Raw genomic sequence first — 13,009 nt, forward strand, 5'->3', positions numbered from 1 at the left:
AGGGCAAGGAAAAATGGAATAACTGGCTACTCTAGTTGAGGACTCTGACACCCCTTTATCAGTAGCTGACAGAATATCAGCAAGGGTATAGTTAACAGCATCACCAATCACCTGGATACTTCATCTAACAGGATTTTGCTGTTGTTTTGGGGCTACACCTAGTGGTACTTGGGGCACTATGAAGTGTTGAAGATCAATCCCAGGACTCTCATGTGCAAGGAAAGTGCCCTTCCCCCTATACCATCTCTCCAGCCCGCTGAATACATGTATTTTTAAGCTCACATGATTAAGCACCAAGATAAGCCAAATTTAAAAGTATAGAGAACACACAATGTATACCCTGACCAAAAATGAACTTAATACACCAATGCATGTCTCAATTTCATAATTCTGTCACCTATACCTATGGTTTCCATATCTGTCCAATTTTTGTGCCTCTATATTCACGTGTTCCTTCATCCCTCCCCACTGTCAGCAGCAATAAAAATAAATGCACCGTTTGAGTTTCTGTGAAGTTAGTTCTTACCAACAGTTCTAACATCCTTCTGGCTCACCGGTGTATTATTCCATTACCTAAAATGGCCCAATACAGAAGGTACTTACTATTATTAGGCAGTTCATTCATTGACAAATAGCTTCAAACACCTCTAAAAGATGTTCTCAACTGTTGAAACATACCAAAGAATGCCACGACAGACTAAACTAAGGTAAAACTCTAACAAATAACATTTATTTTTCTTTTACATATGTATTTCATAGCTCAAACATCACATCGCCTTCGGAGAAAGGTGCTTTTAGGCCGTTATAATTTACTATTTACTGCACAGGCATCAAACATTCTCATTAACATGATGAGACAATTTGCTGGTAAACACTTATAAACACAGACATTGGTTTCAATAATAGCTCAAGAACATATTTTTTGGTCATGACCAAGGAAATACATCAAAATATGACAACAGTGGCTAATATCTTACAAGCAAATAATATTTAGCTGCAGAGTTTATACAATAGGCTGTGGTCATAAATAGTATCACCAATCTCATCAACTATGAACAGGCCACAAAAAAGCCTATCTTAAATATGACATGAAATACTCTACTGGCGTAGTTTCAACATAGCTTTAGAATGTTGCAAGTGTGGAACCCTGATGTGCGAAAAGAAAAATGTATTCAGTCAGTACGTGTTGGTTAACTGCAAATGTCAATGTCATTTTCACATATTCCATTCCTAATATGAAGGCAAATATCTAGGAGGGGGGGCAAAAAAAAAACCCCGAGCAGTCCAAAAGAAAAGAAAAAAGTAAATGTGCAAATTGAGGAGGACATTGCACTCTTTTGCAGTACTAGCTCTGTGGAAACACTAACAGGAAAAATATTCAGCAGGAAAGGATGGAAATGACCTCACAGCAGAGAACTAGTCACCGCACGCTGCTCAGTGCTTAGCGATTCTGGGTCTACGATTCTAACACGGTAGGACTACCCTTCGCTCAACAGAAGAGACTGCAGGCATGCTTCAGTCAGCAGGAAGACTAGGGAGGAACACGACAATATTTTCTTCCCTGTACAAAGACCTTCCTTGTTGTAACTGATGAATACGCAAACTTTTAGCCGCAAACGGTTTCTGAATCAGGTTTGCTAGATGCTTTAAGAATAGCTATCCTTCTCAGAATAGGAGGCTTGATTTTTTAAATATTTTTTTCTTATGTCAGCATGATAACAAGGTACATGCAGCCATTCTACCCACCTGTACAGGCAACAGTCCGCTTGGATTGGATTTGACAGAGATTCCCTGTACTGTTTTAAATGTTTCAGCCACTTGGAAAGAAGGAATGCCTAACTTCAGTATTTTTTTTTTTCAATTGAGTTGTTTATAAAAATAAAACCTCTATTCTTGAGTCTATAGAATGTCAAGAATTCTAGTTGGGAAGTTAAAAGCATTGGGTAGAACCCTGGTTTTCAGCGTCCCGTCTGCCCCACAGGAGAAGATCCGGTTGCCCTGGGTGATGTCAATCTGCGTAACTCCAGCCCCAATGTTCCGGAAGATGGACTGCTTAGCGTGTTCACTTTTAAATGAATGAATCAGGCCATGGCCTGTCAGTCTCCAAACCTGGTTCAAAAATGAAAACAATGGGTATGTCATAAAATCATTTCTACTGCCTTGACCCAAGTTTCTCCCTACCGGCTGGCCTTCCAGTTACTGTGCCATGACTGACAGCTTACCTAAGTCCCTTCTTTGCCACTGCTCAGGTTCTCTTGTAGTTTTATACCCAAATATACCCCAAGTCCAGATCAATTACATCCATTGTCAAGGCTGGAGCTGCAGAATATTTAAAAACCACTACCACTCTTTTCCCAGCTATATAATCAGGAAGTGGTAAGGAGACAAAGTAGTGACCAGACCACCCCTAGCCCCACAAAAAATTCCAGGCATTAAAATGATACACTTAAGAATTTGACAATTTGGTTTTCCAGACCATCTGGAAACCTGATTAGAATTCTAGGCTGTTATAGTCTACTATTTACTATACAGGCTATCAAACAGTCCAAGTAACATGGGACAATTTGCTGGTAAACATATAAAGGCAGATACTGGTTTCAATAGCTTAAGAACACAGTTTTGGTCATGACCAAGGAAGTACATTGTTTACAGCTGTACCTATTTCCTTCAGTCAAGTGATCAGATTTTCTAATAATGCGGGTAGGGCTTTGCCTTGCACGCAGCCCACTGGGCTGACCCGGGTTCAATTCCTCCGCTCCTCTTGGAGAGCCCGACAAGTTACTGAGAGTATCTCGCCTGCACGGCAAAGCCTGGCAAGCTACCCATGATGTATTAGATATGCCAAACACAGTAACAACAAGTCTCACAATGGAGACGTTACTGGGCCTGCTCGAGCAAATCAATGAACAACAGGGGGACAGTGCTACAGTTCTTAGAAAGCAATCTGATCTCTCTAAGAGATCCTTGACACTCCAGAGTATGTGTGTTTTGGTTTGAATTCTAACTGGTCTTTTCTTGGTTTGTTTTGGACCAGACTTGAGTTATGCGGGGGAGAGAACCCAGGTAGGCCACGTGCCAGGCAGGTCCCCACTGTACGATCACTCCAGCCCCTGTTCAGACTCACCTTTATGTTCCCCTCTGCTGAGCCCGTAGTAAAATATTCCTCACAGGGGTCCAGCGCCAAGGCCTTGATGGCCGAGTCGTGGGCCTGGAACGTGTGCATCAACTGTCTCTGGCGGATGTCGAACAGACACACCCAGCCCTTCCTGCCTCCCGAGATGAGCAGCTGGTGTTTGGGTGCGTACTGGAGCACCGTGGCCCCGTGGTCATGGCACGTGAAGCCTGTAGGGAGACACCCAGGATCCTTCACAAACTAGCCCATTCTAGCGCTGCCGTTCCCGCTGAAGGGAGAACGCGGAAGGGTGGTTGTCACTGTCCTTTCTACGGGAGGGCGAGAGTGTTCATGTGGCCACTGCTTTTCTGAATTGATCTTAACACATTGTGCTGAGGAGTTGGGACCTTACACCCAAGCTAATGTGTGTGCCGCCTCATTGGAAATGTGAAGAAGTGACCACAGTTCTCCTGAGCTCTCCGTTAAGACCCCCAGGGTCCACAAACGGGGAAACGATCTATTGGTGAGTTCCTACAATTCCCAGGACTTGCCACATGGTGATACAGTATAAGTCCAGGAAGCGTGTCTGGCAGGCACAGGGCCCTGGGTTGGATCCCCAGCACTGCACGGCCTCTCCCCTCCCCCATGCCAGGGTTTAAATTTAATTTTATTTGCTTTTTGGGTCATACCTGGCGATGCAGAGGGGTTACTCCTGGTGGTGCTCAGGGGACCATATGGGATGCTGGGAATCAAACCCGGGTCGGCCGTGTTGCAAGGCAAATACCCTACCTGCTGTGCTATAGCTCCAGCCAGCCCCAAATTTTAATCAAAATTAAAACTATGATTAAAGCCTTAAACTAATGAGCTATCAATAATTTGGAATGAAATAAAACTGGAAATGATGAAACCTTTCAAAATGTACATCAGCATGTTAAAATCCTAAAGTTTTCTACTAAAATTTCTTTGCTTAAAGAAAAATATTTGAGCCTCAGGGATGTGCTTCCCAGTAAGCTCCTGAGTGTGCCCCCACCAAACCAAAAGAATATGAAATGGTAGAGTTTTACTATTACAGTAAGGTGAACTTTGGGGGCTGGGGGGCAATAAAGGGGATTTAACCCAGAATCTCAGATTTTAGATGAAGTTTACTTTTGTGTTTTATTCTTTTACTTGTACTGATTTTTATGAGTATAAATAATTCCTTAAACAGCCAGGAGCACCATTCTCTATACATTTTTTTTTTGTCACACCTGGCGGTGCTCAGGGCTTACTTACTAACTCTGAGTTTAGGTCTGGCAGGCTGGAGGGACTATATGGGATGCCACGATTGAACCTGGGTTAGCCATGTGCAACACAAATGCCCTGTCCACTATACTACCTCTCTGGCCCCCCTCCATACCCTATTTTATATGAAGAGTATAACATGACACTAGGTTAGCTGGAATTCTACAGCTGTACTGATTTCCAGTAAGCTTAGATAATTTTAGTCCAAGCACTTTCCCGCTTTTACCCTGCTGCTAAACCCAGAACTCGCTATTAAAATCAAGGAGGCACTGTCCCACCACCACCTGCTATTTCCCGGCTGGCACTCACCATGAATGAGGCTGTTCCCAGGGGAGATCAGCGTGTCCCACAGGCAGACGTTTCTTATAAAGAGACAGTCTCAGTCATTCTTAGGCACACAGTATCCTCAAGTTTAGTATCTTGACTAATTTTTTTTTATTTTTTTAATTCACTGCCTCATTCACTCACTTCCATAAAGCAGCAATCCTAAACTGGAACAAGACTGGGGGAAATCACTCGCCTCGGAGTTAATCCTTTCTGAATCACATAATCCCCGAGTCTCATCCTCCAGTAAAAATGAGACATGATTTCCTGCATGGAAGGGAAGCTCTCTCTCCCCCCACAGTGACAACCCCCGAAGGGGTCCGAGAAATGGGTTCCCAGGCAAGTGATGTCAATGAAGAGGGTGTCTTAAGTTCTTAAGAGCCTGAGAGTCTTAACAGAGAAAGAATTTAAGACTCCATGAAGGGTAAGCTTCAGCTTCCTCTTTTTGGTTAACAAATAAAACAAAAACTACTTGAACAACGATCACTGTGTTTGTGGGATGGGGAACGCTACTAAATAGAAATCCATAGTTCATAGCAAGCTTCCTGCTATGAAGCTTGTTTGAGCAAGCTGTGAACAATGGCTTATTATTTTGTTTCTCTACCAACCTACCTGTTGTCATTAGACTGTCCAGATGTGGCGACTAGACTTGAAGAGGTAATAAAGGCGAAGTCACTTGTGGCTTTACTGTGGCACTGCCAACTCTAGAAAACACAGTGGAACTAACGTTACCTAAAAACCCAATAAAATCTCTAGAGCACAGAATTCTGCCGATAAAGTACACATGAGCTAAGAACAGTTCTTAAGTGTAAAGGTGATAGAACAAAGGACCTGAACGCATGCTTTATATTCGAGAGCCTGAGTTTAATCCCTAGCACCACATGGTTGCTTTTTTAAAATTTTTTTAAAGTGGCTAAATTCTTCACCATAGTCCTAGGTGAAGAATTTAGCAAACTAAAACAAAGTCAAGTGGGGTACAAATAATCAAATTAAGACTACCCACAATAGGCTCCATGGATGTTCTGGAACTGTGGGGACCATTTACAAAGTTAGGCACTGCTAAATCATGTGGATAAATAAAAATTTGGAGGTGGGGATCTAGAAGGAAGCTGTCAAAATTGAAAATAAAATTCTGTTTGGAGGGCTGGAGCAATAGTACAGGGGGTAGGACATTTGTCTTACATGCAACCCCCAGCATCCCATGTAGTCCCCCGAGCAATGGCAGGAGTAATTCCTGAGTGCAGAGCCAGGAGTAACCCTTGTCCATCACCAGGTATGACCCAAAAAGCTGTCGCTGTCACTGTCCTCCCGTTGTTCATCGATTTGCTCGAGCGGGCCCAGCACGGCAAAGCCTAGCAAGCTACCCGTGATGTATTTGATATGCCAAACACAGTAATAAGTCTCACAGTGTTACCGGGCCCACTCAATCCAAAAAGAAAAAAACAACTGTTTTGAAAAAGCTCTAACTGAACGCAAAATGGCAGATTCAAAATCATATAATATCTTAAACATTATTAAAAATATGGGGCTGGAGCGAGGATACAGAGGATAGGGGCTTGCCTTGCATGTGGTCAACCCAGATTCAATCCCCGGCATACCATATGGTCCCCTGAGCAACATCAGGAATAATTCCTGATTTCAGAGCCAGGAGTTACCCCTGAGCATTGCTGGGTGTGGACCCAAGACAACAAAAAAGAAATGTGTGGATAGTCAGGAAAACCAAAATATAAAGCCACTCAAGATAGCATTTCCTTCCACTCTCTTCTTCCAAATATTAATTTGTATTAAAGTTGAGTCTTACTATTGTATCCAAAATAAATTTCTCCAAGACTGGGGAAATGGTCTCCACAGTGCCAGAACATCCATGGGGCCTATTGTGGGTAGTCTTTAATTTTATTATTTCCAAGACCGGAGTTAGGTCCCCTAGTTTGATCCCTGGCACTGACTGTTCCCCGTAACACTACCGGAAGCGCCCCAAAACGTGCCACTAGAAAAGAATTCTCCACAAAATTCTGTCATTAAGATACTGGTAAATAAACAAAAATATAACATATACTGTATCTTAAATAGGACCAGAGAGTGGGAAAGACCCTGAAATTTTTCAAATAAAAGAATTGCCTTCAAACTGAAGGAAGAATGCTATAGGTCATTTCAGTTGAAAACTAGAGGTCTGGACTGGAGAGACAGCACAGTTGGTAGGGCACTCGCCTTGCACTGGGTTCAATTTCTGGAACCACATTTGGCCCACTGAGCAACTCCAGACGTCGCCCCCAAAATAAAATAAAACTAGAGGGCTGTGGTTGCTGAAGAACTGTTGTTTCCTCTCCCCACAGGTATCTTAGGCTCAGAAACGGACACTTGGCTAATAATGGGGTCTCCGTCAGTGCTATGAGAACACAGCGACACTTACCATGTAAGGTTTAGGATTTGATGCTGTTTGGTTTACTTGCCAGATACTCAGGAAACCTTCTCCATCTGCAACACCACACTGTAATAATGACATCAGTATTACACAAAGCCAAGTACCCCTATGACACACAAAAACACTGAGAAGAGCAATTTCACTTCCTGGCATCCACCCCTATAGCCCAAAAACAATTACTTAAAAAAGACATCTGCATTCCAGGTAGTTCACTGCAGCACTATTCACAATATATCTGGAAACAACCCAAGTGTCTAAGAACAAATGAGTGGGCCAAGAAATTGTGGCATAGGGGCTGGAGCGATTGCACAGCGGGTAGGGCATTTGCCTTGCACGTGGCTGACCCAGGTTCAATTCCCAGCATCCCATATGGTCCCCTGAGCACCGCCAGGAGTAATTCCTGAGTGCATGAGTCAGGAGTAACCCCTGTGCATCACCGTATGTGACCCAAAAAGAAAAAAAAATGTGGCATATAAATTTGCTTTTTGGTGTTGATTTGCTTCCATGTACTTATAAAAATCCGCAATTATTTTCAGACAGCATAGCAGTAGCCTCCAAGAACTAACCTTGTTGCCTTGTGAATTGAAATAGAGCCTGGTGACTCTCGCATTCCCAGCTTGGCGGAAGCAGACAAGTTGCTGAGGGCGCGTCCATTCGAACATTCGGACACTGCCATCCTGAGCACCTGTGAGATCTGAAGCGTAAAAGGAAAAAGAAATTAAAAACCAAAAAGAGTTCCAATATGCTCCATTCAGTAAATCAACTGCAAAATGAAAGAGGCCACATTTTATCCCCTGGATCAGAGAAGACTTACAGTATTGATGGACGGGGTGTGAGGTCATTCTCTTAACGTTATGTAGATTCCTTTTCATAAGCTTTGAAAGATAATAAGGAACAGGTTTGTTTTGTCCATCATAGAAGTGGTGAAGGACGTTCTTCAGGCCAACTCTAATTCTGAAAATGCTTATCTCCTTACCACTAGATTATTGCTGAAACCAGCACTGCTTTAAATTTGTTGTTGCTGTTGTTGTCGTTGTTGTTTTGTTTTGAGGCCATGCCCAGCAATGCTCAGGGCTTATTCCTTTCTCTGCACTCAGAGATCACTCTAGGTGGTACTCAAGGAACCATATGGAGTGCTGAGGATTGAACCCGTGTTAGGCGCAAACAAGGCAAGTGCCCTACCCACTGTCCTATCACTCTGACTCCTGTTTTGAATTTTCAAATCCACCTCATTTGTCTGAAGAGATCACAGCACCTGGCCTGTGTGTTTCTGGGAGGACACCAAGAGCCTTCTCTAGCAGTAAAGGTGTGCTCATGTGAGCACCCTGTGTAGAGGACAGCCAGTAGAGCTATAGCACAGCAGGTAGGGCGTCTGCCTTGCACGCAGCCAACATGGCCGACCCGAGTTCGATTCCTCCGCCCCTCTTGGAGAGCCCGGCAAGCTACCGAGAGTATTCGATATGCCAGACACAGTAACAACAAAGTCTCCAATGGAGACGTTACTGGGCCCGCTCGAGCAAATCGATGATCAACGGGAGGGCCTTTACTTACTTTACTCACAACGAGAAGGGCCCCTTCAACTACAGTGACTAACCACGTCCTCCGACGCATCCTCCCAAGCCCTTGTCCACAGAATTCCTCTGACTCTGCTTTCCCACTCCAAGGCCTCTGTTTGCTCATCTATAAGCAATACTGGGAGCTAATAGCAGCACCTCGTAAGAGCAAACATAGGTGCCAGGTACAAAGACACTCCCACTGTTGGCTATATTCATACATTAATGCCCCCTGGCCCTGATCTGTGGGACCTTCCCCCTATCACTTATTTTGGAGGGAGCCCGGCCCCAGAGAGCATGTCTCCCATTAGCCACATACCACGCTGGCTCCGGTGCTCGTCTGTCCAGTGCCCAGCCACGGCATGGATGACGCTGGATGTGCCTGCGCTGTGGAATGGGCCGACGACGTAGGCTGATAGAGAGTTGTGGTGGACCCACGGTAATCGATGTCATCTGAGCTGTGAAAAGCATCTACATGTTACTCTGCCAGCTACATTTTTCTCTTAACTCAAACTCTAAGGACACAGCTGCCTATTATCTTCATTTAAAAAAATTATTTTTTTAAGCACAGTAGAAAGGACATCTGCACCTGGATGTTCAATGCAGCACTGTTCACAATAGCCAGAATCTGGAAACAACCCCAGTGCCCCAGAACAGACGACTGGTTAAAGAAACTATAGTACATCTAAACAATGGAATACTATACAGCTGTTAGGAGAGATGAAGTCATGAAATTTACTTATAAGTGGATGGACCTGGAGAGTATCGTTCTAAAGTGAAATGAGTCAGAAACAGAGGGACAGACACAGAAGGACTGCACTCATTTGTGGAATATAAAATAACAATCTGAGACAGACACCCAAGGAGAACAGACACAAGGGCCAGGAATACTGCCCCATAGTTAGAAGTCTGCCTCCTGAGCTGGGGGAGAAGGCAGCTGGAATAGAAAGGGGATCACTAAGCCAATGATGGTTGGAGGAATCGTTCGGGATGGGAGATGTGTGCTGAAAGTAGACAAAGGACTAAACATGATAATCTCTCAGTATCTGTATTGCAGACCATAATGTCCAAAGGTAGAGAGAGATTATGGGGAAATTGTCTGCCATGGAAGCAGGGGGAGGGTTGGAAATGGGGAGTATACTATGGACATTGGTGGTGGGGAATGTGCACTGGTGGAAGGATGGGTGTTTGATCATTGCATGACTGAAACTCAAACATGAAAGCTTGTAACTATCTCACAGTGATTCAATAATAAAAAATCAAAAAAATTAAAAAAAAATTTTTTATTATGACACCATGATTCACCAAGTTGTTCTTAATACATTTGTTTCAGGTATTAAAATGTTCCACCACCAGGGGCAGAGCTATAGTACAGTGGGGAGGACCTTCACCTTGCATGCGGCCAACCTGGGTTCGATCCCTGGCACTCCGTTTGGTCCCCAGAGCACTGCCAGGAGAGATTCCTGAGCCAAGACTAACCCCTGAGCATCACAGGGTGTGACCCCCAACCCCAAAAATGTTTCTTCACCAATCCCACCACCAGTGTGACCTTTCCTCCACCAATGTGTCCAGTTTCCCACTCACCACAACCCAGTTTGCTTCCTTAGCAGGTGCAAACATATATTAAAAAACCTTGTTGTGGCAGCCATGTGGTGCCAGGGACCAAACCAGGCATATGCTCTACTACTGAGCTGCATCTCATCTTGGACCCCTACACCTTTTAGATTTTTTAAAAAACATATATTTCCTTAAGAAAAGTAGAAGGTTTAATCACCTCTTACTTTAGTGCTGGCTAACGTATTCCTTTTGGGTAAAATAAACATTTTCCTTTTGGGTAAAATAAACATTTAATCTAATGTTATTTGGGAGCAGCTTCACTGAGGCATGGTTTAGAACAAATGCTTTTTTAAAAAAGAGATTATCTTTTTACATATACAGAAAACAGTGTATTTATTGTAGAGTGCCCCATGTATCCAATCCATAAATTTCAAAGAAATTGTAATTTGCCAAGCATCCCCAAAAGGGTCAGAGAGAGAATACGGGAGGGAAGGTCTTGCTGTGTACATGGCTGACTAGTTCAACCCCCAGTCCCCTGAGTAGTCTCAAGCAGAGCCAGGAATAGCCCCTGAACACGGAAGGATGTGGCCCAAACCAAACCACCTGTGAAAAAAGAAATTCTAGTTTATGTATTTCTTACAGGTATTGTCATCTAAAATAAAGGTAACTTTTTATGATTGGACTAATAGGACTTTGAAGTCTTATATTGAAATGTAATTACATGCTGACAAAATAATAATAATAAAAATAATAAATTTTATTCTCCCCTGACCCTGAAAGAGCCTCCAATTGTTGGGAAAAGGTGAGTAAGAAGAGACTGCTAAAATCTCAGGGCTGGGAGGAATAGAGACGTTACTGGTGCCTGCTCCAGTAAATTGACGAACAACAGGATGACAGTGACAGTGATTCTCCAGCAAGGAGAGATGTTATCGGATGTTATCAGGGCTCCAAGCACATAAAATTCCCAAGTGTCTGAAGATAATCAAAAGGGAGGGTAAATGGCACAAAACCTCCAAACAAGGATGCATTGCTGAATGCTCTTGCTCAGGGCCTACAACTTTAGTCATAGTTCTCTACATTTTTGTCTGTAAAAAAATTAGAAAAAAAGAAAGAAAAAAGAAGAGACCCTGAAAATTATCTATTAGGCACAATCTATCAGTCTAACATATTTTTACATACTACTTCTTACTTTAGTCATCCAGATAACCTGAATTCACTTAATACTGTCTCACTCCTGATTTCCCTGGGACTAAAATGCCGAAGTGACAGCTGACTCCAGATACCATGACCATAGCCAGGCAGTATATTAAAGGGGTGAGGACACGTGTGCAAGGCAATGAGCTTGACCTGTGACGCCATGTAGACTCCAGTGTTATTTATTTAAAAAAATAAAAAATAAATTTAAAAAAGCTTGTTTTTATTTGGTTTGGTTTTGGGGACGTACAAGGTATTGCTTAGGGGACCACAGGTGGCGAGGGGGATTCGAGCCCAGGTAGGTCACATGCAACACAAGCACCTTAACCTCAGTACTAGCTCTTCTGCTTGATTTTAAAAAGCTGTTTAAAACCACTATGAATAGTTTGAAATCTAATGGAAAAAGTGTACATAATTTTTTTCAATGATATAAGTAGAGTGTTTTACTGTCAGATAAACCAATTATGTTTTTGTTTGGGTTCTTTTTTGGGGGGGGGGGGAACAGGCTCAGACCTGGCATGCTCTGGAGAGACTCCTGTGTCTGCACTCAGGAATCACTCCTGATGGGGCTGGGTACTAGGGATTGACCCTGGGTTGGCCATGTGCGAGGCAAGTGCCCTCCCCACTGCACCATCTCTCCAGTGCCTAAATCATGTTTCTCACCTACCCAGATAAAGGGAGAATAATATAATTCCAATTATGTATACAGGCACTACTGTGTTCTTGGGAGGTGGAGGTGGGGGGAGGGAGGGGAGTGGGGGTGGTAGGAGGGAATACTACACTTAAAATTGACTCCAGAAGATCAACCTTTTGGATTCTCTGTCAAATTCTTCTCCAATCCATATATATGACTGACAGGCCAATAGGGAAGTAACATCGAGTTCTTGCACGTCATGCGTTGAAGCCAAAACAATTTCATTACTGTTTGCCTGTAAAGCAAAGGCAGAGTCAATAGCTTTCAGCAACTTTACTATAAAGAAGCAGTCTTTAAAATGACTGCAGATTTTACCTTATTAACAGAAAATGCCATGATCATATCAGACTCCTTATGAATGATCTTCGCTTTTCCACCTGGATATCCCAGATCGGCTTCAACCTGCAAAACATTTGTCAAATATGTTAGTGGTGGGCAGCATAGCTCCATGTAGATTATATACACCCCCGTAAAGAAGGGTAAGAAGAAAATGGAGCAGGAGCAGCAGTAAGAAAAAAGATGCCAGTCGTTTTAGTGTGTTGAAAATTATCTTTGAACCTAAATTGTCTGATGCCCTGCAATCACCCCAGTTATAAGTATTTTCATAGTGACTGCAGGAAAATGACTGTCACTTAAGGTGGCCAATATAGTTAATGCAGTTTTTATTAGTACTTAGAGTAGTTCTGTGTCTCTTTTGCTCTTCCAAACGTACAAAGGTTATGCAGTAAGGCACTGGGTGGAGGAAGTAAAGAGAAAAAGACAAAGGAGTCCCACCTGAAATGAAGCATTTTTATATAAGGATGCAGAGAGAGGACCAGGAAGTCAATGTGATAAAGTACAGGTAGAAAGGAAAGGAGGAGAATGAGAGGGCC

At 43.1% G+C, this 13,009-nt stretch overlaps 1 protein-coding gene across 3 annotated transcripts in view; it reads right to left on the reverse strand.

The window, feature by feature from the left end:
* Positions 1–703: 703 nt before the first annotated feature.
* The window catches only part of DMXL2 (Dmx like 2), a 135,431-nt gene continuing 123,125 nt past the window's right edge, over positions 704–13,009 (reverse strand). For all 3 annotated transcript variants that reach the window (XM_056135412.1, XM_056135411.1, XM_056135413.1), the window contains 10 exons: positions 12,453–12,539; positions 12,251–12,372; positions 9,012–9,150; positions 7,954–8,014; positions 7,706–7,833; positions 7,128–7,205; positions 5,330–5,421; positions 4,703–4,755; positions 3,125–3,342; positions 704–2,109 (listed from right to left, as the gene is read on the reverse strand). In XM_056135412.1, the coding sequence (XP_055991387.1) occupies positions 1,900–2,109; positions 3,125–3,342; positions 4,703–4,755; positions 5,330–5,421; positions 7,128–7,205; positions 7,706–7,833; positions 7,954–8,014; positions 9,012–9,150; positions 12,251–12,372; positions 12,453–12,539 (1,188 nt within the window). In that variant the 3' untranslated portion in view covers positions 704–1,899. The remainder of the gene's footprint in view (positions 2,110–3,124; positions 3,343–4,702; positions 4,756–5,329; positions 5,422–7,127; positions 7,206–7,705; positions 7,834–7,953; positions 8,015–9,011; positions 9,151–12,250; positions 12,373–12,452; positions 12,540–13,009) is intronic.

The sequence above is a fragment of the Sorex fumeus genome, unplaced genomic scaffold (genome assembly GCF_029834395.1).
Source record: "Sorex fumeus unplaced genomic scaffold, SorFum_2.1 ptg000111l, whole genome shotgun sequence".
Classification (NCBI taxonomy): domain Eukaryota; kingdom Metazoa; phylum Chordata; class Mammalia; order Eulipotyphla; family Soricidae; genus Sorex; species Sorex fumeus.